The sequence below is a fragment of the Canis lupus genome, chromosome 6 (genome assembly GCF_048164855.1).
Source record: "Canis lupus baileyi chromosome 6, mCanLup2.hap1, whole genome shotgun sequence".
Lineage (NCBI taxonomy): Eukaryota > Metazoa > Chordata > Mammalia > Carnivora > Canidae > Canis > Canis lupus.
The window spans coordinates 71,708,124-71,735,253 of record NC_132843.1 but is presented as its reverse complement, the minus strand read 5'-3'; the positions used below and the strand labels follow the sequence as shown (position 1 = coordinate 71,735,253).

General features: G+C 35.1%; 1 protein-coding gene and 1 pseudogene across 5 annotated transcripts in view; both read left to right on the top strand.

Moving 5' to 3' along the window:
- RCOR3 (REST corepressor 3) overlaps positions 1 to 27,130 on the top strand; it is a 53,203-nt gene that overhangs the window by 17,112 nt on the left and 8,961 nt on the right. For all 5 annotated transcript variants that reach the window (XM_072831163.1, XM_072831164.1, XM_072831162.1 and 2 more), the window contains 3 exons: positions 9,054 to 9,272; positions 15,987 to 16,064; positions 24,242 to 24,299. In XM_072831163.1, coding sequence (XP_072687264.1) covers positions 9,054 to 9,272; positions 15,987 to 16,064; positions 24,242 to 24,299 — 355 coding nt within the window. The remainder of the gene's footprint in view (positions 1 to 9,053; positions 9,273 to 15,986; positions 16,065 to 24,241; positions 24,300 to 27,130) is intronic.
- Positions 12,092 to 12,536, top strand: LOC140634841 (vesicle transport protein GOT1B pseudogene; annotated as a pseudogene).

Here is a 27,130-nt window from a genome sequence, read left to right as displayed (position 1 = left end):
AGGCTTTTGAGTATAAACAGGTGTGGAATCTGAAGATCAGGTTGGGACACAGAATGTGACTACTGACCCCCATTCCTCAGTGCCATTGGCCCATTCTGGCCCTTGTCATGATCTTAACTCTTTCATCAATGACATTTTAAGGATCCTACTCCTACTTCAATTTGTTATTTTACTGATTTTCTTATTACTGCTGAATGTTCTTAAATTACTTGATTCCTTCATCCCTCCCTCCCCATCTATCTTGTTCCCTGAGCTATAGACAAAGTGATTCACTACTTAAATTGTTCTTTTCCCAGGTTCTCTAACTTCCCATTTCCCTATCCTGCTATACCTTCCCTGACCCTGTAGGCCCACAGTGCTGGGTCCATTGCTTGCTATTCTTGGTCTAAGAGGCTCAGCAAGAGAAAATGGCACAATCATGTAAATTGCTGCTACTTAGAAAAAATGGTGTCAGATCTCAGTGTAGTCCTTATGCCTCCCAGTGTTTAACCTCTAAGCCTCAGTGTTTTCCCTTGGTAAAATGAAAATAATAGGATTGTTTGGGAATCAAAGAGGGAATATGTATAGAAGCGCTTCTTACAGTACCCAGTATGTAGTAAATCTTGATTAAACAGTAAGTACTGTTGTTTTATTCATTATTTGAGCAAGTATTTTGAACATACATCCCTTTCTGCACACCACCTACCATCTCTTCACTCCTTCTGGAAACTTGGCAGGTAACTTCACAGAAAATACCTTCTCCCTAACATCTGTGCTATTCTACTACCCTTTCCATCTGAGTGTGTTTCTACTTAGAACATTAGAATTACTGTTTTTTGCCCCCTGGGCTATACACTTCTTGAAATTGGGGAGTGAGTTACAATGTACATCTTTTATCTCCTGGCACTTTGTGTAGTACTCATTGTCTACTTGCTTGCCAATATTTGATACGATCAGACTTTTAAAAATGTTATAAATCTATTAATATGAAATGGTACTCAGGAACATTTAAAGGAATGAAGTCTGCCTGAATGCCTCTCTCACAGTAACAAAGATCCCTTCCCTTGTTTGATCCTGTCTATCCCCTCATGTCGCGTCTAGGTCTTGTCCCATCATCTATTCCTCTCTACTCCTTATTTTTGACCTTTTCATTGCAGCCCAAATTGTGCTCACGTCTTCTGTGTAGAAGCGTAATTGGCTCTTTACCAGTCTAGAAAGAACTCTACCCCCTTCCTACTACTTCACTCTTGACTTGGCTTTATCAGCCTCTTGTTTTCACTTTACCGAAACTGCTGACAGAGGTCAATACTGCCACAGCCAGTGATTGATTGTTTATTGTATGCTGCTTGTGCTTTCTATATCATCTCAAGTTACTGGCCCCTCCCTTCTTCCTGAAAATCTCTTTGACTTTGTAACACAATTCTGTGATTTTTTTTTTCACTCCAGTGGCCTAGTTTATTTTTCAGATTTATTTAAATTCTAGTTAATTGATATATAGTACAATATTAGTTTCAGGTGATTCTGTGATGCTTGTCTACTTTTTTAACTGCTATGTCTCAATTTTAGTGACTTTTTTCTTTTTTTTTTTAAGATTTTATTTATTTATTCATGAGAGACAGAGAGAAAGAGAGAGGCAGAGGGAGAAGTAGGCTCCACGCAGGGAGCCTGATGTGGGATCCCAGGTCTCCGGGATCACGCCTTAGGCTGAAGGCAGGCGCTGAACCGCCGAGCCACCCAGGCTGCCCAACTTTTTTCTTAATTATTATTTTATACTATAATATTCTATACTTTCTCGATTCTGTTTATTTTGTCGTTGTTTTTAATTTTCTCTCTCAACTATAAATTTTGTCATTTATGTTCTGTGCAACTGCCTTATTTTTAGGTTTTCATCTCTTCTCTGAATTATTGGAATTTTCTGTCTCCCCTTCTGGCCTTCAGACTCCACACCACCCCTTCCAGTCTGTTCTTTAACCCTGTTGCCAAAGCAATCTTCTTAAGACCAAATTTACTGCTTGCAACCCTCCCATGGCTTTGTCTGTAGGATAAGGATAAAACACAAAGCTCTCTAGTGAAGCATTCCCCACCCCACCCCACATATTTCAAATTACTAACAGCGTTTTAGATAAGTCTTTTAGTTCCTGGCCTTTGTCCTGTGGTTAGGAAATTTCCTCAAAGCTCTGTAAGATGTAACTTCTTTATGAGATCTCTCCTGTGCTTTATCTTGAATTGACCACCACCTTATTTTTCTTTAAATCTATTGCAATGCTCATTGAGGTGAGCGGTACTCATTTACTTAGTCTCCTCTCTTCTGCCTGCCTGTCCGTTTGTGGTAAGCTCTTGAAGAGCAGGAATCCTGTCTCCTGCAAAAACGGAAACAAAGCAAGCATTCAGTCAGATGTATTTTATTTAGTAAATGAGAATACACATCATAAACATGTTATTTACTGTACAAATGTAAGACATTAGGGATTTGAATCTAGTTATCTAGAGAACCTATGTATGTGTAATACTGTTCTGTCCAACTATGTGAGTTGATACATATGCATTCGGTCTTTTGTTTGCCTGTAATCTTACGCTATTAGCATGAGGAAAGTCTGTTAAAAAATGTTAGAAGGAATCCTCCAGGTGGTGGTCTAGGGCAGGCACTGTATGTCCGCAGCTACATTCATTCCTCTGCTCTTTCACAAATGATAGGGACACAGGCAGAAATGATACTGTGTTATTGCCTTTAACACAGATTTGCATACCTGCTTCTGCACATTATTGACTCATTATGTAGAAGGTTTTTTATGAACTTTTAAAAATTGTTAATTATGCATTATCATAGAGTATGTAGAGTTTAAAGAAGAATAAAACAACCAGCTTCTCTTATCTCTGAGCTTAAGAAACAGAAGGGCTGTGGGTATGTTTCCTTAATTGTACCCTTCTCTCCAGAGAGAACCTCTGTCCTGAAAAGGGAACCCTGTCCTGAACTGTATCAATTTTTTTTTATAATTTTATCACATATGTATGTGTTTCTGACCAACTGTCATTGAGTTTTGTCCATTTCAAGCTTTATTTAAATGGAATCCTATTGTATGTTTTTCAGCTACCTGCATTTTGTTGTTGCTGTTGTCTAACATGTTTCTTGCAGTTCATTTTCATCGCTGTATTACAGTATTCTATTGTATGCATATGCCACAACCATTTCTAATCAATGGACATCATTTCCAGTTTTTTATTATTGTGCACAATACTGATAAGAATATACTCTGAGTACACCTATATATGAATTCCTTTGGAATAATGCTTCTCAGGTTTAGTAGGTTTAGTATTGCCCCCATAAGAGGCATTTAGAAATTAAGGAGGGGGTCTTTTCATTATTACATGATTGTAGGGCACCACTGGCATATGGTGGGAAAGGTATACCAACTCTCCTGAAATGTATGGCAAAAGATTTGTTCCACCAAAATGCCGCCAGTGACTTATTGAGTAAATAATGCATTGGGAGTGTTTGGAATAGAATTACTATAGGGTTATAACTATGTTCACCTTTGCCATTACCTGGTAAAGTTGACCCTTAACACAGATTTGAACTGCTTACGTGCAGATATTTTCAGTAAGTACAGTACTGCATAGTTATTTTCTTTTCCTTAAGATTTTCTTCATAACATTTTCTTTTTTGTAGCTAAGTTTATTATAAGAATACAGTATGTAGTATATACAGGCTACAAAAAATGTGTTGATATGTGTTGTCAGTAAGGTGTCTGGTAACAGTAGGCTTTTAGTAATAATTAAGTTTCTGAGGAGTGAAAAGTTATAAACAGATTTTTGATTGCAGGGAAAGTCAATGCCTCCATCCCCTGCATTGTTCAAGGGTCAGTTGTACTTCTGTTGGGCCATGAGAGTAGTTATTATCTACTTCTTTTTAATACTTGATATAATCGCTTTTATTTAAAATCAGACTTTTAATAGATTACAAATTTGGTAATATGAAATGGTACTATCGTTTTCTCAATTTCATTAGATTCTGTTTATTGTCTATTGTGTCTTTTAAAAAAATGCTATTTGTGTTTGTTTGCTTGTTTTTTACCTCCTTTCTTATAGGATTGTTTTTTGTCTTAAAGACAGAATGTAGAAAAGTTTTTTCTCTTATTGAATTCTTTATGCATTCTGGATACTAATCCCTTAGTTAAATGTGTTGCAATATCTTTTAGCAGTTTGTGGTTTATCTTTTTACTCTCTTTATATGCTTATGATGAATAGCTACATCAGAAGCTTGTACAGATTTAAATTTCAGTGTTCTTTTATATTTTCTAATTTAAGCTTTAAATTTTGCTTTTTATACTTAAGTCCTTGATCTCTCAGTAATTAAGGTTTGTTTATGTTGTGAGGTAGAAATCCATTTTTATTTTTGTTTTCTAATATGGAAGTGAGTTCATCTCTTTCAGCTGGTCTGCAATGTCCGCTTTATCATACATGAGGTTTTTATATACACATGACTGTCTATTCTGCTCCTCATCAGTTAAATATCCCTCGTCAGTCCCACAAAGTCTTAATTAGTGTAGCTTTATAATAAATCTTGATAGCTGCTAGGTTAATTCCCCCTGCTTGGTGGTGGTTTTTAAAGAGTAAGTAGTTGGCTGTTCTTGGACTTTTGCTTTTAAAGCTTATCCATTCCTAGAAAAAAAAAAAGCCGTAATAGATATTCTGTTGAATCTACATATACAAGAAAAGTGGAGATATACATATAGGGAGAAAAGAAACCTTTGTGTAATTTATTTGTAGGTAAGTTTGCATTTTCTGTGAAGAGATTTATGTTATCTGAAAATAATAGTTTTATTTCTTTTCATTCTTACATACCTTTTATTTCTTCCCCTACTTAGCTAATTAAATTCATCTTTATAATGTTGAAAAGAAGTTATGATAACAAATATTTTTACCTTATTCCTAATTTTAGAGAGAATTTTTTTTTTTTTAATGTTTCAGTATCAGCTGGAAGGTAATTGAAGCTTTTCAGCTCACTCACATGAGTGGTAGTAGTTGATATGCTAACTGTCAGCTGGCACTCCTCTCTAGCCTGGTGGTCCATGAGTAATCTGGCTTCTTACCACGGGTTGGTTTTCTCCAAAGCATTCATTCTGAATGTAGTAAGTGGAAACTACCCAGCCACTTCTGGCCTAGCCTTGGAAGTTATTCAATATCACTTCTGTTGCATTCTGTGGGTTATAAGTGAGTTCTGAAGTTGGTCCAGAATCAAGGGGAGGGGATGTAAATCCTCGCTTCTCAGTTGCTGGAATGTTGAGGATTTTGATAACATGTTTTAAAACCTACAAGCCTAGGATACAGAATTTCCATAAATGTTTTTCCATTGAGAAGAATATATACTCTTTCAGTTACAGGATTCTGCATGTGTCTGTTAATTAGAGCTCGTCAGCTCTGTATTTGAAATCTATTTTCTCTTACTGCTTGCCTTGCTGATGTGGTTTTCGTTGTTTATCTGATCAATTAATGGAGAAGTGATACTCTATTTCAAAGCTGTTGTTATTAGATGCATAGAAGTCTAGAACTTTTTATTTTGCTATTCAATTGAACCTTTTATCAATATGTGTCTCTAGAAGAATGCATTTTAAACCGAGGTCTCAAAATTTTTTAACGTATTTTGTAATGTCTTCTGCTTTAAAAATCATTTTGTCTGATGTAACTGCCATCTTTTCTTATTATTAAATTTTTGCCTGGCATATCTTTGTTATTTTCTTTCAACATTTCTATGACCTCCCAATTTAAGTGTGTGTCTTTATAAGAAGAAAAAGGTAGGATTTTATAATTTACCTGGAGACTTTAGTCCCTTTATATATTGGTCATGATCACTGATATATGTATTTTTGCCTTTTCTAGTTTTCCTCTCCTTAATGCCTTGTTTTTTTCTTTTCTTTTCTCTCTCTCTCTCTTTTTTTTTTTTTTTTTGTTTGCATTAAGACTTTATCTCCCATTCCACTTTTTTATTCTCTACTAGTTGGAATATTTCTTCTTTTTTTTTTTTTTTAGTTGGAATATTTCTATATTTGTCTTCTTATTGTGTACCCTGGAAGTTTTTCCTGTTTTTGTTATTATTTTTTTAAGATTTTATTTATTTATTTGACAGAGAGATAGCACACATGCGGACAGAGGCAGAGGGAGAAGCAAGCTCCCCACTAAGTAGGGACCCCGATGCAGGGTTCAATCCCAGGACTCTGGGATCATGACCTGAGCTGAAGGCAGACATGTAACCGACTGAGCCAGCTGGGCACCCCTTTTTCCCACTTACTTAACTTAAAGTCTAATATTGTTTGTTTATTTTTAATGACTTTCTGATTAATATTGGCCCTTAGAATGCTTTGACTTCAGTCACTACTCTCCTGATTTATATGGTATTTTTGTCCAGTTTTAGTTACATCTTGTTTTTTAAAATTGCTCAGAGGTATAGTCATTGTTTATTTGTGTTTACATACATGTTTAAAATTCACTCATCTTTCTTTCTTGAATCTTAGACCTTTCTTCAAAAATCACTTCCCCTTTTCCTGAAGTATATATTGTACAAGTTAATTTAGTGAGCCTGTCACTGATAAATAGTTTTGGTATATCCAAAATGTCTGTTTCTCACTTGTTCTTGAGACCCTGGTTTGCTGGTGTTAGAATCCTAGGTTGACAGTTATTTGAAGATGATATTCTGCTGCTTCTGATTTCTGTCATTGCTGCATGCAGAGAGGTCTGCTGCCGGGCTAATTATTATTCCTTTACAGGCAGTTTGTCTTTTCTTTCTCTGCTTTTATGGTCTCTTCTTTGTCTTTAGTGAGTATAACTAATGTACCTGAGTGTGGAGTTGTTTTTGTTGTTTTGTTTTGTAAACTAATTTTGCATTCATTGTACTTCTTGAATCCTATGTCTTAAGTTCTATAAAATTCTCACTTGTTGCCTCTTTGAATATTGTGTCTTCCTCATTCTCTCTATTCTTTCTTTTGGGAATGCTTTTAAAAGTCTAATGGAGCTTCACATGTCTCTTAACCACTCATTTTCCATTTTTTGTCTTCCCATATTTCTGTACTGCATTGTGGTCATTTTTATCATATATACATTCTAAGTCACTGCTGTTCTTTTGAGCTCTGTTTCATCTGCCAAGTAACCCATCCACTGAGTTTTTAATCTTATGTATAATATTTTTTTATTTCTAGTTGTTCCGTTTGGTTCTTTTGCATATCTGCTTGGTCAGTTTTGATAGACTCCTAAAAGAATATTCCATATTTTCAATTGTGTCATTTATCTTTTTATGCACATGTAACACATTTATTGTATTCTCTTTATCCAGTAATTCTAGTATCTGCAGTCTTTGCAGATCTAATTCTATTGTTTGCTTCTGCTGTCTCTCACTCATGGGACTTGTTTAGCAATTTGTGGTTGGGAACTCATTTTCCTTAGAACATATTCGTGGAAAATTTTTGAGACCTGGATTTAAAATGCATTCTTCTAGAGACTCTTTGCATTTGCTTTTGCTAAGTGTTTGAAGGCCCTAAACCTGAGACACTTTAAATTTCTGATTTGGAATTTTTCAGGCCAGACAGTTCATATAAATTTAGTCCCCAAACCAGCTTTAATGTAGGCCTGTGATGACAGATTCTCAGGGAAGAATTTGGGGGGTTTCTCTTCCTTTTCATTCAGGTAAGGATGAGATAGCCATGTCTCTCTTTAATCATCTTCTTTCTTGGGCACCTGGGTGGCTCAGTTGGTTAAGCATCTGCCTTTGGCTCAGGTCATGATCCCAGGGTCCTGGGATTGAGTCCCCCATTGGGCTCCCTGCTCCGTGGGGGGCCAGCTTCTGCCTCTCCCTCTGCCTGCTGCTCCCTCTGCTTGTGTTCTCTCTCTGTCAAATAAATAAATAAAATCCTAAAATAAATAAAATCTTTTTAAAAAATCCTCCTCTTTCTCAACAGGACAGGAGCATTTTTTTCTACTTTGCACAATGATAGCTATCCTTCTAAAAGTCTGGCTTTGTCTCCTGTGACCTACACCTGTTGTTCATTGAAGCCTGGGCCTTTGGCAAATGCCAGCTCCTGCATACTCACTTAGGTCCTTGGATTCCTGCTTTCTCATTATTTCTGGTCTCAGAAATTTTCTCACTTCCCTCCCACTTCAGAATTAAATTTTTAAAGATGTTTTAAAGAAAAATACATGGTCTGGCAATTTTAGGAGTGCTACACTGGGAGGAATTTCTTTGAACATCAGGTTTGCCATGTGTTGCTTTGAGTTAGGTGTTAAGCAGTGAAGTGGATTATGCTTCATTATACAGTTGTTTTATGACTTTTACTCAGAGCTCCTTTTCTAAAGAATTGGAGCATTAAATCTAATCAGTTGAAATTAGATTGCCATTCAACCTAATGGGCACCATTTCAAATGGATTCCTGTCTCAGAAACACAGAATGACATTGTATTTTTATATCACACTTTAAGAATATTGCAAATAATAATGAAATCCTACTTAAGAGTTCATGGTGATTATTATTCAAACTGTCCTAACCTCTTTCAAAATACAAATTCACATTTTATTCACAGATAGATTTAGAGTTTAGAAATGTCAAGATTAAGATAATTCTGTGTCCTTTTTAATCTTTAGAGGCATAGTTCTCTTTCAACATCTCTGAAGTGAGAATGAAGTGTTATCTGCCACTTGCTAGAATTCCTAATTTGCCCCTTTTTAATTTTCCTGAAAATCTGCACTTAATAAGTTATAGCTTTTTTTTTTGTTTGACTCTTTATTGCTGAGGGAAAATATATTCCATATTAAAGCAAACAAGAATAGTTTAGAGTCCAACTTATTTTTTCATTTGTTGTAGTCCTCCGGGATAGAAACCAAACATTTGAGTGGATTAATCGAGAAAACATTATGTTGTGTGCTTATTTTCCCCCAGTTGATAAGCGCAGTGTGTGAGTATGTGTGTACTTGTACATAATGTCATTGGTTAGAAGTATTTTTTAGGTGTACTTAGTGTAGCAGATGCTTCCAGTTATAGACTGTCTTCAGTTTATACATGCCTGAAAACCATGTATCTTTATTCTTTTAGGGTAATACTGAACAACCTGTCCAAACTAGCAAGATTGGACTTGGAAGGAGAGAATATCAGAGTTTACAACATCGCCATCATTCTCAGCGATCTAAGTGCCGTCCACCTAAGGGCATGTACTTAACCCAGGAAGATGTGGTAGCTGTTTCCTGTAGTCCCAATGCAGCCAACACCATCCTGCGGCAACTGGACATGGAACTGATCTCTTTAAAACGTCAGGTATTCTATAAAAATCATATTTTTAATGATTCTGTCTATTCTGTTTATCCACTTTTAAAACCTTAGTAAACGAGTTTTTTTTTTACGAGTTTTTTTTTTTTAAGGGTTTTTAAAAAAATTATTTATTTATTTATTCATGAGACACACACACACACAGAGGCACAGACACAGGCAAGAGGGAGAAGTAGGCTCCATGCAGGGAGCTGGACACGGACTCGATCACAGGTCTCCAGGATCACACCCTGAGCTGAAGGTGGCGCTAAACCGCCGAGCCACCTGGGCTGCCCAGTAAATGAGTTTTTTTACAGATTTTTCTCAGCCACCCACTTCTGTAAGCTTCATTCTTTAAAATTTACCTTGTTTCCAAATTCAGAGATTCCTTTGTCTATTCTAAATTTGAATCCCAGTATTGCTACCGATTAGCTCTATGATATTGGGAAATAATGGAATTTCTCTGATATTCAATTTTTTATCTATAAAATTGAGGATAAAATAATCATCCTTCTCCTGCAGGTTGTTAGGAAGTGGTTGAGATGTTACTTGCAGATTGTTGAGCAGTGTGTGGCACATTTTGAGTGCTCAGGGAATAATGGCTGCTCTCTTCATCCTCATCATTATTGCCAATAGTAGCTGCTGTGGTATTATAAATATATCATCATAATAAACAGATTAATCATGGTTAAGAGTCAATATCTAGGGTCAGTGAACATAATTTTAACTCAAACTACATCATCTAGTTCCTGTATTACTTTGGGGGAGCTAGTTAACTCTTCTTAGCTTCCTCATCTTGAAGTATGGATAATAATATGCTTGGGAGGAATTAAACAGGGTAGTATATGAGAAGTGCTTACAACAGTGCCTAGCACACAGAAAATACTCATTAATGCTTGTTCTTGGTCTCTGGCCTTTCTTGGTCATCTTTTCCTCTCTCGGTTTCTTTTGTTTTTCCTATCCTTTAGACCTAGCTACTCTTCTATGTCTGTACTTTCTTGGTATGCATCAACCAGTCTTACATTATATGCAGTGACTTCTGTCTTTTTTTTTTTAAAGATTTTATTTATTTATTCATGAGAGACAGAGAGAGAGGCAGAGACACAGGCAGAGGGAGAAGCAGGCCTCACAGGGGGCCTGATGCAGGACTCAATCCCAGAACCCCGGGATCACGCCCTAAGCCAAAGATAAATGCTCAATCGTTGAGCCACCGGGTGTCCTGTGACTTCTGAATCTACTTCTCAGCCTGTGACTTTTTCCTCTCAAGCTCTGTATTGCTGTATTTCTATCTCCCTGCTAGGCATCTCATCTAACCCCTGAAAGATTATTTTCCTCTGTTCCTTGTTGAAACATGAGAATCCTCTTTAATTTATCCCTTGCCATTATTACATCCCCCAGTACACACAAACCTAAGTGGTAACCTAGTTGTGTAAGTTTATCTGAGAAATTTTCTTTACATCAGTCTCCTCATTTTTAATCCCATCACTACTACCTTTGTTCATTCAGCTCCTTATTTGACAATAACTCTGTCAAATAACCTCTTATTTGACAATAACTATCTTGTTGAGTCTCCTTGCTATCCACATTCGCTGCAGCTCCATGCCACACATTGTTGTCCATGTTACCTTCTTAAAATATCAGTATTCATCTTGAAGTTCTTCATTAAGTTCTGCTTGCCTTTAGCAGGTTACAGCAGGGATAGGCAGGAATTGATAAGAAGACCATGCTAAGAAATTTAAAATTCATCATGAGTTAGGAAGTCACTGAAGGGTTTTAAAGAGAGATGTAGCATCATCTTATTTATATTTTTCAACTGTATCTTTTTGCATTTTTTATTTTGGTAGTTGCTCTAGGAATTACACTGTGCATCCTCAGCCTAGCATATCATGCTTGCTTAGGTATTACAATTTGTGTCCTTAAGAGTTAATATTATACCACTATATATAAAATGTAAGAGTCTTGCAGCAGTATAGTGTGGGAACAAGGTAGTTTTTCTCTATCCGAAACATTCAGATTTCTCTATTTCTTGACCCTGGTTACTCACCCAAACTGCTCCTATATTTCTCTTTTATTCTCCAACAAGCTTGCTTGCTTGCTTGCTTGCTCTCTCTCTCTCTCTCTCTCTTTCTTTTTTCTTTCTTTTCTTTCTTTCTTTCTTTCAGATTTTATTTGTTCATGAGAGACACAGAGACATACCCTCAGCCAAAGGCAGACGCTCAACCACTGAGCCACCCAGGTGTCCCTTCAACAAACTTCTTGAATAAATATCTACCATATTAGCTTCCTCTGCTTTCTTACATTTCCAATCTAATTTCTGCCCCACACACCATCCCAATTCTACCCCTGGAAAAAACTATCATTAAGTTTATTAACAAATTGTCAGATTTCATGCCCTCTTCTTTGTTATTTCTCTTGAATCTCTTACTGCTCAGTAATAGTTGACATTGACAACCCTTCTTCCTTCTTGAAATTCCTTTCCTTTGACTTTTAGGACACCAGGCTCTCTAATATATGTAGTATGTTTTTGACTGAATGCTTGGCCTTTAGTTGAACAGTGAATGTGTACACAACTCCCGTCTTTCAAACTACAGCACTCCTTTTTAGAGAACTTATAAAACACTTTGCCTGTAATATTTTTAAAAAGGGAACATATATTTGAAAAAAGGGGGGTGCTCGAGTGGTCTTGAAGTGGAGGTAGAGATGGCTGTGTCTTTCCAGGAGATGTGGCGTCTCTTGCTTGGTCTACTTCCTAGCTTCTTTTCTCCTGACTTTGCTTCATGGCCTGGGCACCCTGAGGTTCTGTCTCTACTGCCCTCACCACTGCAACCATGATCTTCTTAATGGACACCCAGAAAATTGGAATGGGATTAACAGAATATGGAGTGTCTTTCCTGTCCTTTGGAGTGATTTTCTTATTTGACAAAGCACTGCTGGCTATTGGAAATGTTTGATTTGTAGCTGGCTTGGCTTTTGTAATTGGTTTACAAAGAACATTCAGATTCTTCTTCCAGAAACCTAAAATGAAAGTTACAGGGTTTTTCTTGGGTGGTGTATTTGTAGTCCTTGTTGGTTGGCCTTTGATAGGCATAATCTTAGAAATTTATGGATTCTTTATTATGTTTAAGGGCTTCTTTTTATATGGTCATTGGTGTTATAGGAAGAGTCCCAGTCTTTGGGTTCCTCTTGAATCTATTTGGAATTAGATCATTTGTAGATAAAGTTGGAGAAAGCAACATTATGGTAGAAAGACAAGTGAATTGGAGACTCATTTAAAATACTGTATTATTTTTAAAAGTCCATTGAAGACTGTTCAGCACAAAATTAAATGACATGGAATAGTTTGTAATGTTGTTTACAGATTTTTAAAATGTAGAGCCTACCAAGTACCAATAGCAGTTAGCCAGCAGTGAGAACAGTCTTCTAATCAAGTAATCTAAGAAGTCAGTGAGCAAACTGAAGGAGTGAAATCTGTGTTACAATACACATTGAAACTCTTGAAGGCGATTTTTAATTGCTTTTCTGCAGTGTGGGAAAACTGTGGTTGTCTGTTTCTCCTCTTTTTTCTCTTAAAGATGTAGGAGCATCTGTAGGCATTTGCTTTTTAGAAATATCCACTAGAATGGCAAAAATATTTCCAGTTGCATTGTCTCTGAAAGTGATACATGAGTTAGATTGGATTATGTTATTTTAATGCATTAAAACCAAGGAAAACCCAGTGTTGATGTATGAATGACTTTTTTTTTTTGAAACATAGGTTTAAAATTTTTTTAATTGCTCAGTCTTTTTAAATAACATGGGAATAAAATGTGCCCAGGCATCTGTAGTCTTACTTTATCCTTTACACTACTACCTTACTTATAGCCTATTTTTATTATAAAGGATCTTCTTTAAAGCTTTAAACTCCTTTCTTGATTAGTCATTTGATGTGTGACATAGTAAAAGTTCGCACTCTTGGGTTTACAAATTCTACTACTTTTATATCCCAGACACATTTCGTAGACAGTGTCCAAACTGACTTCTCCTATACCCACTCTAGTTATCTGTTCTTCCTTTGCACTCTCTGTTGCAGTGATTGGCACCACATACACTCAGTTACTCAACCAGTGGTGAGAGTTATCCATGATTCCTCCTTCTCCCTAATTCTGCCCATCAAGTGTTTACAAACGCATCTTAATTTTGCTTCCATGTTATTTCTTTTATATGTCTGTGTGCCACCACTATGATTACTTCATTCCTACTGTTTTTAATTGAAGTCCTCATCTGGATTGTTAAATTAATTTTCATCTTTTTCATTCTATCCCATTTTCCAAATTACTAGTAGAATTATCATTCTAAAAGGCAAATAATGGTTATGTTGCTCCCTTGCTTAAAAAGTCTTTAGGTTGAGGCACCTGGGTGGCTCAGTCAGTTAAGCATCTGACTCTTGATTTCAGCTCAGGTCATGATCTCAGGGTTGTGAGATTGAGGCCCACGTTAGTTCCCATTTCAGCACCGAGTCTACTTGTCCCTCTCTGCTCCTCCCTGCGTGCACACACACGTTTTCTCTCTCTCTACCCCCCTCTCTCAAATAAATAAATAAATAAATAAATAAATAAATAAATAAATAAAATCTTTTTTTAAAAAAATGTCTTTAGGCAGAATTCAAATTCTCTACTCCATGGGTACTTGGATGGCTCAGTTGGTTAAGTGTCTGCCTTCCTCTCAGGTCATCCCAGGGTCCTGGGATCAAGCCCTGCATTGGGTTTCCTGCTCAGTGAGAAGCCTGCATCTCCCTCTCTCTGCCAAATAAAGAAATAAAATATTTAAAAAAAATTTTTTTTTAAATAAACAAAACAAAATTCTCTGTTCTGGCCCAGCCTAACTGCTTTCCTATCTTCCTACATGCTGTTCTGTCTGGAAAGGCATTTCCTGCCCCAACCATGCCTAGCTGCTTAGTTCTTGTTAATCCTTTATTTTTATCTTAAAGATTTCATTTATTTATTCATGAGAGATATATAGAGAGAGGCAGAGACCTAGGCAGAGGGAGCAGGCTCCTGATGCGGGACTTGATCCCAGGACCCCAGGATCACAACCTCAGCCAAAGGCAGATGCTCAACCACTGAGCCACCCAGGTGCCCCCTTGTTAATCCTTTAAAACTAAATTTAGGTGTCATCTCCTTTGGAAAACTGACCCTGTTTTCTCCATTACCCATGCCTGCTAACCCATGAATATTAGACACATGCTCTCTTCTCTCTCTTCCTCCAAGTATAAGTTAGGTGTTTCAGCATTTATCCTTTATATTTCTTTATTTCCCCATTAATCTATGAAATCCTTAAAGACTGAGAATTTACATTTTACCTTTGTATGGCTGACTAACCACATTTGAACCAATGTAGATTTTTACATTTTAGCTGTGTTAAGATCTCTGAGGAAAAAATTTCACAAATCTCTTTATAAATATTTGATTGTTCATACTGAAAAAGGCAAACCAAGAAAAAGTAAACAAATGAACAAATAAAAATCATACCCCTTAATATTCTAGGTAAAGATTAATAATATTGCTAGTTGAATAGTAGTTAAAAACTTGGCATGGGTGCTCGCTTCAGCAGCACATATACTAAAAACTTGGCATAGTTCAGATTCAGGTTCTTCCTCTAGTATCTGTAGCCTAGGGAAAGTTTCTTGACTTCTCTGTGCCCTGCCTTCTACATCTGTAAAATGGTTACAGTAAAAGTAGCGTCAGTTCTGCTATAATGCTTATTTTGAAAACATGAATTTGTTCCAACACGACTGATATATTAGGGAGCAATTTGAGTATAATGTGAATTTTGCATTTGCTTATATTTGATTTTTGTCAGTGAAAAATGGCACCTAGCTGAATACATGTCCAAACACTTCAGTTGTGTACCAGCTCCCTCAATTCATTATATGTTACGAACCATACACATTCATATCTGGTGTTAAAATTTTTCATCTGATTTCAAATAACCCTCCTTCAACCACCTCCCAGTAACTCACAAGCTGCAAATATTTGACCCTTCTATAAGCAACCTCAGATCTTTTCCAAGGTAAAGTACCATCTTTATTGTAGCATTTGTAAATTTCTTTATTATTTAGAGTGCATAAATCTGCTATCATTTTTATGAGGTTCCTATCTTGTTTTATGTGTCATTGACAATGTTTTCCAGTGTTGGGTCCCAGAATCTGTTTCCCTATAAGTTGTACGATTTTGCCTAGTAGGGTGATTTTGGAGAATGCATATGTCAGGTTATAGCAGAACTGATTATACTTACTTCACAAAATAGTTGTGAGAATTATTATATGTGAAGCACCAACAATGATGCTTAACCTAATAAACACCTAATATTATCCATTCTCATCATTCTTATTTTTATTGGAATAATCATTCTTATCAAAACATTATGGTAATGAGAAATATTGATGGAATGTAATTCCTCTGTATACCATTTGTCTTAAGAGACATTGTTAAAAGATGCTCAGATACTATGATTTGTAGACTGTTTATTAGCCTATTAGAGACATATTAGTTTTATATATAATTAGTTGATTGATTAGTGGATATATAGTAGTTGATGTGGATATTAGTTGAATGGCCTCAAGTATGATAAAATGTAGTGTCTGTCCTCCTGAAATTTAAGATTTTGTATATATCTTATATCCTTTTCATTTATTGAGTAATCATACATTTACCTAAGTATGTGATCTGATTTATTTTGTTAAAGGTTCAGAATGCTAAGCAAGTAAACAGTGCACTTAAACAGAAAATGGAAGGTGGAATTGAAGAATTCAAACCTCCTGAGGTATGTTATTGAAGAATATATGTGACTAAGTATGTGAAATCTTATTCTCTGAACTAGTATTTACTATTTTGGTCCCATGTGGTGCTAATACTTTGAAGATGTCATAGTGTGGGTGATTTGTCATGTCTCTATTTTCTTATTTAGACTTTTGAGACTTGGCTAATGATTTAAGTGAAGTCATTTCTTTCCTACCCATAGCAATTCATATCAAGCAAAGTAAGTAGGGAAAAACAGCTATACAGGTAGGCCCAGGGCACATGAAAATAGAAAGTAATTGAAGAGCAAGCCAGTACATTTCTGGGTCTGCAGAAATGTTTGCTCAAAGCCTTTTCCTAACTGTGTGAATTGGTAAAACAACAAGAAAAAAAAAAAAACAAAACAAAACAAGAAAAGGAGCTTACTTAGCAATTTTAATAATTTTTTATTTTAATATACTTGTCTTTTGTGACTCAGATTTTCAGCTAGGATTTTAGTATGTGAGTTAATTAATAACATTCTTGTACTACTTGAAAATGTGAAATTGAAAAATAAGATGTAGATTAACTTTTCTCAAGTCTTTCTCCTATTTCCTCTGAAACGTAATATATACTTGATATGTGTGATAATTATAGGAGTACTTAAATGCCCATAAAGTCCAATCAAGTCTTTTAATAGAAACCTCTATTATAAATCTTTTCTCTTATTTCTCTCTTTTTTTAAAGACTCCTCTTCTGTGCTTCATATCCTGGACTGGCCTTTCTATGTATTTAATAATCAAATAATCTTATTTGGTCCTAATGGGATGCCCCCTGCCCCCCCCCCCATCACAAGTTGCCTGAAATATCTAAAAATGAAATATGTGTGAGGGGCTTGAGGGGAGGGCAGAAGTGTAGGGGAGAGTACTTCAGAACAAATGCACCATATTTTGTCTGACTCATTAGAATCAGAAAGGAATAATCATTAGGAAAAAGACTGTTCTTATTTTTTTGTTTTGTTTTAAATGGTCTCTTTCAATAAGGTTAGGTGATGGGAAAGAATGAAATATACATAGACTAATGTAACATCTCATTTCAAACCCACAGGTAAATAAACTGACAAACATTCTAGTGACATTTCCACTTATTTAAAGATAGTGATACAAAGAATACTACTTTATAGTATTGTAACAAAAATTTTCTTAAATTTTATATTGAAATTATTTTAATTTCATATTTATGCATTAAAATGCATAAAAGCCAAAAGCTTTAAGTGTCTGTAATTTTATAACTTAAAAATTAAACTTAATAAATTACAGTAGATATTAAAAATAGGGGAATACTATAAAGAACTTTACGTCAATAAGTTCAAATTTTTAAAGGAAACTTAGAAATTCACAGGAAAATATATCTTACCAAAATTGTCTTAAAAAGAAAGAAAACCGGGATCCCTGGGTGGCGCAGCAGTTTAGCGCCTGCCTTTGGCCCAGGGCGCGATTCTGGAGACCCGGGATTGAATCCCACGTCGGGCTCCCGGTGCATGAAGCCTGCTTCTCCCTCTGCCTGTGTCTCTGCCTCTCTCTCTCTCTCTCTCTCTCTCTGTGACTATCATAAATAAATTAAAAAAAAAAATTAAGAAAGAAAACCTGATAGGTTTATTGTCATTAAATAAAATGAAGGAACAGTTAGCAGTTTTTCTTAAGAAAATGCCAGGTCCAGACAGTTTTACAGAAAAAGCCTACCAAGTTTTCAAGGAAATGATGATTCTAACCTCAATTTTTTCAGAAAATTAAAGGAGAGCCTCTCTCATTAGTATGAATAAAGTAAAACATTAAAATGCAATAATAGCATTTATAACTTTATGCTATTTGATTTGATGTTCACATAAATCCCAAGAAGTAGATGAAGCAAATACTATTTTACATGACAAAACTGGGCCTCAGAAAGGGTAACTGGCTTGATCATGTCACACATCTAGTCAATAGTGAAATTTTGGCTATATTTCACAATCTTAGACTCTAGTTGGAGTCCTAGATTTGTATCATTCTCCCTCTTGCCTTTGAACATTTTCGTTTGTTTTTTTTTTTTTTTTTTTTTTTTAAGATTTTATTTATTTGTTCATGAGACACACAGAGAGAGAGGGGCAGAGACACAGGCAGAGGGAAGAGCAGGCTCCATGCAGGGAGCCCCATGTGGGACTCAATCCCGGGACTCTAGGATCGTGCCCTGAGGCAAAGGCAGACGCTTAACTGCTGAGCCACCCAGGCGTCCCAAAAGTTTTCATTTAATAGCAAAACTATATATTGACTCTCACCTTTGAAGGCAGTTTTGAGGTTAGAGGTTATCAGACATTTATTACATCTTTTGGGTTTTTGTAAAAATAATGATCAAAACGAAACAACCAAAATTTTAAGACTCTACCATCCATAGAGTGAAGTTTGAATATTACTTTGAGGTTAATTTATTAAACTCATATAAATTGAAAATGTATGTAGGTTTTATTACCTAGAAAATGCTCAGGATGTATTTATATTTATCATATTATTTCTATTGCTTTGCAGGGAAGAACAATCTGAATAGATCTGTTTCAAAATACTAGATTAACAGTCATACTAAAGACCTTGAAAAATCATGTAATGTATCCCCTTTTCTTTTGGTTAGGTAATAGAAATTCTACCTTAATAGGTAATAAAAATTTCGTTAACCATTAGAATAATAAGCTACTAAGTGATGTAACTCAACTGGAAATAAACATTTACTAAGATGCTTTACTTACTCATTTGGTTGTATTTGTTATTTTCACTTAGGAAAAAATTTGGTGAAGAAAGTCCATTTCTTCCCATAAGTATTTATTGATCACTTATTTCATATAAGGCACTGTTTTAGGCACTGTGGAAAGTGTGTGTGGGTAAGAGAGGACAAATTTAAATGAGGAAGAGATGGATTTTTCTATCTAAAAGAAAAACAGTCTAGATGTTATAAGACAAACATTAAAGTTGTGTGATAGGCTTATAAGTAAAATGCTACAGGAAAATAAGTAGTTATTCTCACTAGGTTAATCGGGGAAGACTTTGTAAAGGGGATGTTTCAGCTGAGGTTTGAAGGATGAGTAGGAGTTTTGCACATACAAAATGGGCAGGCGAAGGGAATAATATGAACACTGGTTTGATGTTGAACAGTACATTCAAAATATGTATAAATCCAGTGGGGGAGAACACCAGTCAACGAGTATTCCCTGAGCACTTACCATGTGCTCACTGTAGTGCCAATTACTATGGAGAATTTAGTGGAAGTGTAAAACAGTTTTCTCTCATGAAGCATATTGTCTACTTCGGAAAGCCAACTTGGTTGCAGAGGACGAGTAAACGCGGTGTAGAGAGATGTTAACAGAATTGAGTTCAACCGAGGCTTCTTTATGATAGAGATCACTGGGTAAGGGCCAGGGTATAAAAGTCTGTGGGAGCTAAGAAGAGAAGTTTGCCTTTTAAATTAGGTCAAATGGGAAGACCTTGTAGTTTCTTTGATATAGAAGGATGTAATGGGAATTTTTAACTTTTGGAAGGTTATCCTGGCAGTATTATTATACAGGCTAAGTTGGAAGCGTTACAGCTGTTGAAATACTAGGCATGTGAGTGATAAATGGTAAAAAGGGGTTTTGGGGTAAGGTCAGGTATTAGTTGTAGGAGTGGACAGCAAATGATAAAGGCAAAGAACATTGCAAAATAGAAATTAATATATCTATTTGAAAGTATGTAAGAGTGTTGGGGGGAGTGGTAGCCTGTGGTCTTATGCTTTGATCTGTTTTGGTTGGAGGTAGGTAGATGGGGAAAAGGAGATTAATGAATCCAGGAAGGAAGAAGCTAAAACAGGAATGCTTTTTGAAGCTAGGCATTTTTCCCACCTGTGGATGTTTTCATGCATAGGTGGGTGACATCCTTTCATTATGGATGTTGGATGAAATTTTCAGGATTGGATGGAAAGTTTAACATGGTACCCTTTTCTGATTCTTTCAATTCAGAGATAGTATGAATCTACTCCTGACAAAAATGGGAAAGATATGAAGACTAATTTAGCAGGGAAAGGATGTAGTAAAGACGCTGAATTCACGAAGAAAGTCATAGGTTGTTCTTGAAGGCTCTTTGGGGCTTTTCATATTTTTAGTTTTATAACTATTATATGTTGTATTATTTTAGTTGAGATTAATATTTTATTTTATAGACAACAGTATTTCAGGCTGCAGTTTGCTGTAGAAGAATGTTCTCAATGGTATTGCCTAGCTAACCATAACTACTACACAATTTTAGATTCCTAGATATATTTTAGTTGTCCTTTCTGTGAATTAAACAAATCTTTACCAAAGTTTAAAAGAGAATAGAAAAATCAGTAACTTGAAGGAATCTTATGTATTTAAAAAATTTTGACCCTGTTTCTTCTTCACTCTTCCCTTTCTTCCACTGCTTCTGTTTTGTCATACACAGATTCTATAATTTAATGCAATTTCAATCCTCTTCCCTACATTTTTCACTGAAGCTACTGCTTAAAGGCTAACACTGCTACTGATCAAAAACTCCACAGCTCTAATTCATTTCTCTTGCCTTCTTCTGAACCTTGACAGAGATGACAACCTCTCTCTTCCTTTAACTTTTGAGAGGTGATGTTGCCTTTTGTAACTATTATGTTCCTTTCTCAGAGTAATTTTCCTTTCTATACATAAATATAAGCATTCTCCCAAGTTTTTCTCCTCAAAATTCACTTCTCTTCGGAAACATCATACAAACTCATCACTTCACTATATTAAAATTACGTCATATATACATTTAAATGACACAAACTCAACCACAGATATGAGTATGTCTAGTAATAGCAAGTAGAGGAGAGCTGGCAGTCCTGCCTGAATTCCTTTTTATCAAGTGTCTCCCGTAGAGTCAGCAGTTAGGGGCTGGAACTATGAATCCACTATCTTTAGAAGGCTTTAGCTTCCTCATGCCTCCTGGGTAAGCAGTCTCCTTTTCTTGAAATTCTACTATTTAAATATGTATTTATGTTTTTCATTCACTGCTACCCTAAATTTCAGTCAAAGGCTTCATCTCGGATTAACTGAAAAACTAGTGGTTCATTTTGGTGTTGGAGGAATACCTGGCCATGTGGACTTATTGAGAGATTATGTGCCTGTCTCCATGACTACCTTTATAGGAGCATTTCAATAGTAATTTGGAATTAGAAGCAAAAAATCTTTTTTTTTTTTTTAAATTCATAGGTTGATTTTAGAATCTTACATCTGAATATGACTCCATTGTTTTCCCTCATAAACATTTTCCAGACCTTTAAAAGCTGTGTTTGCATAGATGAATCTATTTTAGCCTCAAGTGAACCTGAGCTCCACCTGGATGTCCTGCTTAAAACTCATTGTCAGTGAACCCCAAGTTACAGTCCTCATCTCAGTCTTGCCTTCCCACACCTCCCCACTCAGCATTTCATAACTTCTTAGGTCCTTAACAGCACTATCCTCCACCCAGCTGTCCAGGCTTCAAATCTTCCTCTGGTTGGAATCCTGCTTCTCTCCCCCTGTTCCCTCCCCACAAAAAACTATTGCATATTAAATTTAGTGTGAGCTCATTAACCTTGGTATTTACTGCCTTTCCAAAAAGTGGCCCCTACTATATTTTAAATATCACCAACTTCCAGGCTTATTTATCACTTCTTCCTAATTGTTGATCCTGTTGTTGTTTATACATGGTGTGTCTTCTCATCTTCGCCTTTCAGAAACTTATTCTGTTCTGTAACCCACCGCAGTGTCCAGCCCCTCAACTGGCTTTCTTCTCTGTTCTAGTCATTGTGATTTCTTCCTCTCATCTTTGAATCCCTAGCATACTCTGAACTAATTTTATTAGTAGCTATTTGTGTTTATCCTATCTCCTGATTTGCTTATAAGGCAAAATAAGTTTTCATAGTGCATGTTACTTTCATTTTTTTGTTCTTTTCCATTAATGATACGTTTTCTTCCAGTTTCTGCCTTTCAGATTTAACAAACACCACTTGATCAACTTTAGCTTCTGTTCAGGTGCTGTGACAGTGTTTTTTACATATGTCCTAAACATAGCTTAATATATATTTTACATTTATTCTAACTTTAGTCCTCAGAATAAGTTGCATTGTAGTATTACAGGAGATCTCTGTATCCAAATGCTCATTAATCTAAAGGATTCATGGAGAAGCACAAGTTGCCATACAAGAGAATATTCACTAATGAACTAAGCATTTATAAAATTAGGCTGTGCTCACCAGCTATCCCTAATTAACTCTAGCTGTTACTTTCCTACCCATCTCATCAACATCCTTCTCTCTTACTTTCTTGCTAATGTAATGCAAATACAGCACAAACCAAAATGAAATTTTAAACCTTGTAAAAGATTTTCTTCAAGTCTATGAAAGTACAAGAGAATGACTTTAATCTCTTGCAAAATTGTTGACAGATGGGTATTTAGCAGTTAACCATTGAAGAGAAAAGGATGATGACTCAGAGGAACTTCAAAAAAGAATATGAGTAACAAAGAATTAAGGGAGGCCCTTGAAAGAATTGTTGAGGTCTTCAAAACAGAAATGACCCACTCTGTGCTCACATTGTAAATTTCAAAGCCAGTGAATGTTACACCATTGTATGGTCAGCAAAGATGGGAGCTTTAATTAAAGTGTATTTAATCATTAACTATTTTTTTTTAATTTCGTAAGTTTTAGTTTCATATTTCAGATGAAGTTGAAGTCAACCCTTTTTTACCGTTTATTCTGAAATATGTGGACCTGTTTTAAAAAGGTTCTAGTACCAATTATCCTTGGGTACCAAGGACCTCTTTTATCTACCTTTTCACAGTACAGGTGGCATCAGACTGCTGGGTTTCAACTCAACATATTAGCTCCTTTCCATTCTTGTTCATCTCCTTTTTCTTTTTCGTTCCTTTTTTTCACTTTCTAAACCTTGGTTCACCCTTCTTTTATTACTGCTGCTTTACAGCCTATAGCCCCCTCTTTTTCTTTACCTTTTTATTTCTTTTTTTTTTTCTTTACCTTTTTAATGTTCTTTTGCTTCTTTACCAGTATCCTCATCTTGAGACTTATCCACTATCTGCCTGGCCTTGCCTTACTATCTCTTCTTAATCTCCTCATCTGGTATTATCATTGCTTTCTGCTTTAGGTTTTTCCCTCTTTTACTCTGTTTTTTTTTTTTTTTTAAATCTCAATTTTTTTTCTAATTTTGAATTTTTGTTTTATTCTTTCTTCTGAATGCTTACTTTTTACACCTGTTCACTCATGGTGAGAAAGTAGATATACCCTAGAACCTCTATGTGCTGAAGAAACTTTTATTAAGATCATGAGTGAGATATGGTCTAAACACTTGTTCTCAAAGGAAGCCTTTCTTTCTATTTTGTCCAGCCTAGCCATGTAGTACACCAGGCCAGTTTATCTGGGCAGTTTCTTCTGTAAACCTCTGTAGGCTGGTGTACTTAATTTCTGTCTCTCCTTTGACTGCCAAAGGTCCTTGTACTAATCAGTGGGTATACGCTAATGAAATTTGATTATGTATTTAATATTGTAGTTTTGCCATAGTAAAAATCCTAAACTTGGGATTTTTTAAAACAAAAATTGTGGGGAGGTCTTGGGGGGAAAAATCAATTCTTATAGTGGGTCACTTTCTACTTCAGAAATTTAAGAAATATTTTAGGAATTAGGCCTGATGTACAATTCTGTATTAATTTATAACACTGGTTTTGTTGGAGTAAGGTTAGGTTTAATCTAAATGTGAAGAGAAAATAAATAAATAAATGTGGAGAGAAAAAATTTTAGAGCAAGTTACAGATCCTCTCTAAAGATAAATCTCTTAAATGTTTAAAACTAGGCTAAAATTAATACGTGCTATGTGTGATAGGAACATTGTAGTTGGAAAATGGATGACTAATAGATTTTCTCAGTTTTAATGCCTCTGACTAGAGTATAAATGTGAATGTTGTTCATTCTCCCAAATTGGTACATTTCCCTTTCATATCTTTTTGTGTGGGTAAAAGGTAACTCAGAATATATTTTTTAATTCTTATAAAAACAGAATCTTCATAAATCAGAGTTTTAGTAATCTCATGTCTATGATTTGGTGAAAAGTTAAACAAAAATAAGCACTTTGGAAAAATGTCTGTCTTCATATCCTCATTAGGAAACTTCTCTTTAATTTTGTAGTCAAATCAGAAAATTAATGCCCGTTGGACCACAGAGGAGCAGCTTCTAGCAGTGCAAGGTATATTAAAGATAAGCAGTTATTGTTGTTAATTATTTAACTTGTCATGAAAGGTGACTACCATAGTTCTTCCCTTCCTTTAGAAATGGATCAAGAAAGGGCTCTTGTGTTTACCACAAAGTCCTGATAACCAGGAATTCTGTTTTGTTCTTGTGGATGTGACTTTACTGAGCTTATATGCATTTTGGGTCCTGTACCGCATGTAGCACATTCTCAGCCTTAACAATGATGGTGATGATAAGCTTGAACAAGTCATATGGTCTCTGTGCCTTTGCTTCAGTTTTCCTGCAGTTGGGTTCATTCTTACTATATTAGTCATTGATAACTCATCATTAAAAGCGTAAACTATTATATGTTTCTGGTTTTTCTAATTACTCTGTATAATAGTGTTTCTCTATTTGATAAATGTCAGGTACTGAAAATATTAATGATATACTTAATTTTCAGTGTATCGTAACTTAAGAGATATGCCACTGAATGCTTAGAAAGCCGACTTTAAAACATATATATAGAGAGAGTTAAAAGATACATTAAAATATATATATAGCATTTTAAACGTACTATTTATAAGAATGCTTTGTTAAATTATATGGGAGAGCACTTTTTGTATTATGAATCCCATGGGCAAATCAGTAGCATTATTAAATTGGATTTTTCCCATGTTTGAATTACTTAAGGAAGGACAAACTGTATATTTTTTATTCAGTGTTGTAGTTTTTTGTTTTTTGTTTCTTTTTTGTTCAAGATAAACTTCTGTAGGACTGATTGTGTAATTATAAATTTGGTCTCCAATTTGGTTTTTTGTGGTTGAACCCTCTTTGTGTTGAATACTAATAGCTTTTTTTTTATCTAGGTTAACTACTATAAGAGAAACAAAACATATAAGTATACTTTAAAAAATATTTCTAAGTATTCAAACACAGAAAACATATTTTACTCAAAAAGGTTGTGCAGGTATCATTTGGATGTGAGAGTAATGTAATTAAAGATTGGTTAATAGATGACTCTGCAGTTTGGACTAGAGTAAGTAAGAATTACCCTGCCAGTGTGATTAGAAAATGTCACAGGAGGGTGCCATCGGGATGATGTCAGCCTTCTCTTTGGCCTGTACAGCACAAGACAGTCATTTTATAAACAGAATAAACACTTGATCCTATGGAGACAGAGTGCTGTATGTGCATGGAGCACATCTATAGTTGGGGAACTAAGTTTCTAAATGAGTCAGAACAAAGTTTAATTAGTGTATAATGTTCAATAATAGCTATGTTTAAATTAGAAACTGTTTAAAATTTAGATTTAAAAATGAGTAGGAAAAAAAAATGGGTAGGAGCGCCTGGCTGGCCTACTCCATAGAGCATGCTGCTAGATCTCAGGGTCATGAGTGCAAGCTCTGTGTTACTTAAAAAACAAACAAAGAAACCTAGTATTTTCAGAGGCTGCTTCCTATTGATTTAGATCTATGACTTATAGCTCTAATGTAGTTATTTGAGGAGACATTGCTTTTGTTGATGTAAAGCCTGTGTTTCTATCCATCTTAGCGTGTATGTGTGTTTGTGGGTAGCCCATAGATTAACCCTGATTTCCGGTATTTCAGTTGCTTAAAGGTTAGTATATAAATCTTGTACTCTACTATAAGAAAATATCCCAGTGAAAGGATTTTCTGGAGAGACTTGTGAGGAAAATCTGGGCTAATGTTTCTAGAGGATTCAAGATTTGATATTGTTCTGCAGTACTACCATGGAATCTTATGGCTGGATCAAATATGTAGAGCTGCATTCAAGAGAATGAGCAATGGCAAGATTTACATGTATAGTTTGAGCTGTATATGTGGATATTATCTCAGTTTATAAATATTAAAAGAATTTGTATATAATCAAACATTTCATCTCTGCTGAGATATTCAGTATTATGTTCTTATACACATTTAAAAAGTAATTCCTAAATAAATTACACTAATGCAGCAATTTGTACAAAAATATACATGTTCTTAGGATTTTGAAGCCACTTTCTTAATATGTTAATGTCTTTATCTTAACTCTAGGGAATTTTTGTTTCACTTTGAGTTTTTAAGGCTTTTTTGGGGGGGAAATGGTTCATTATATAAAAGAAAACAATATAGAGCTCTTTGTGTCCAAAATAGTTACCTTAGGGAAAACAAAAAGTGCCATTTTTGCTAATGAGCCCACATGTTCATATAATGCTCAGAAGTGTGTCTTATAAACAGTGTGATCCTATAGTAATGTCACCTGTACCTGAATCTCTGTGGTTAAGGTACATAACCACAGGTTTTATTTTAACATGTAGTTTGCTGTCCATAAGTACCCATCTTAGTGGGCAATTGTTTTGTTTTTCTTCTTTTTAATCTTCATGTTTGATAAACCTTTATATATTATTATGACTTTCAGGTTTACAAAATATAAATCATTTGTTTTGATATTAACATTTTAGTTTTATTTTATAGCTATTTTATAGCATTTTATATTTAAGACATTTTAGTTTTATTTTATAGCTATTTTATAGCATTTTATATTTAAGACATTTTGTGTATATTCTGATTTGACACTCATTTATTAAATGCCTTTTTAAATCTTGCTCATAGTTGACTATTAGAGTGACCTGGAGAGAGAAACTCTATAGTGTCATAGTGAGACTTATAATTCTACTATTAAATAAACTTTTTTGTTGTAACTTTTAAAACCACATACATATATTAGGATTATTTCCTAGGGCTTAAATATATATTTCCCACTTTTTCCCCATCTACTCACATTGTTGTTAACTAAATACTACCATTTAAATAATAACTATTTAAATAAATAAATAATATTTAT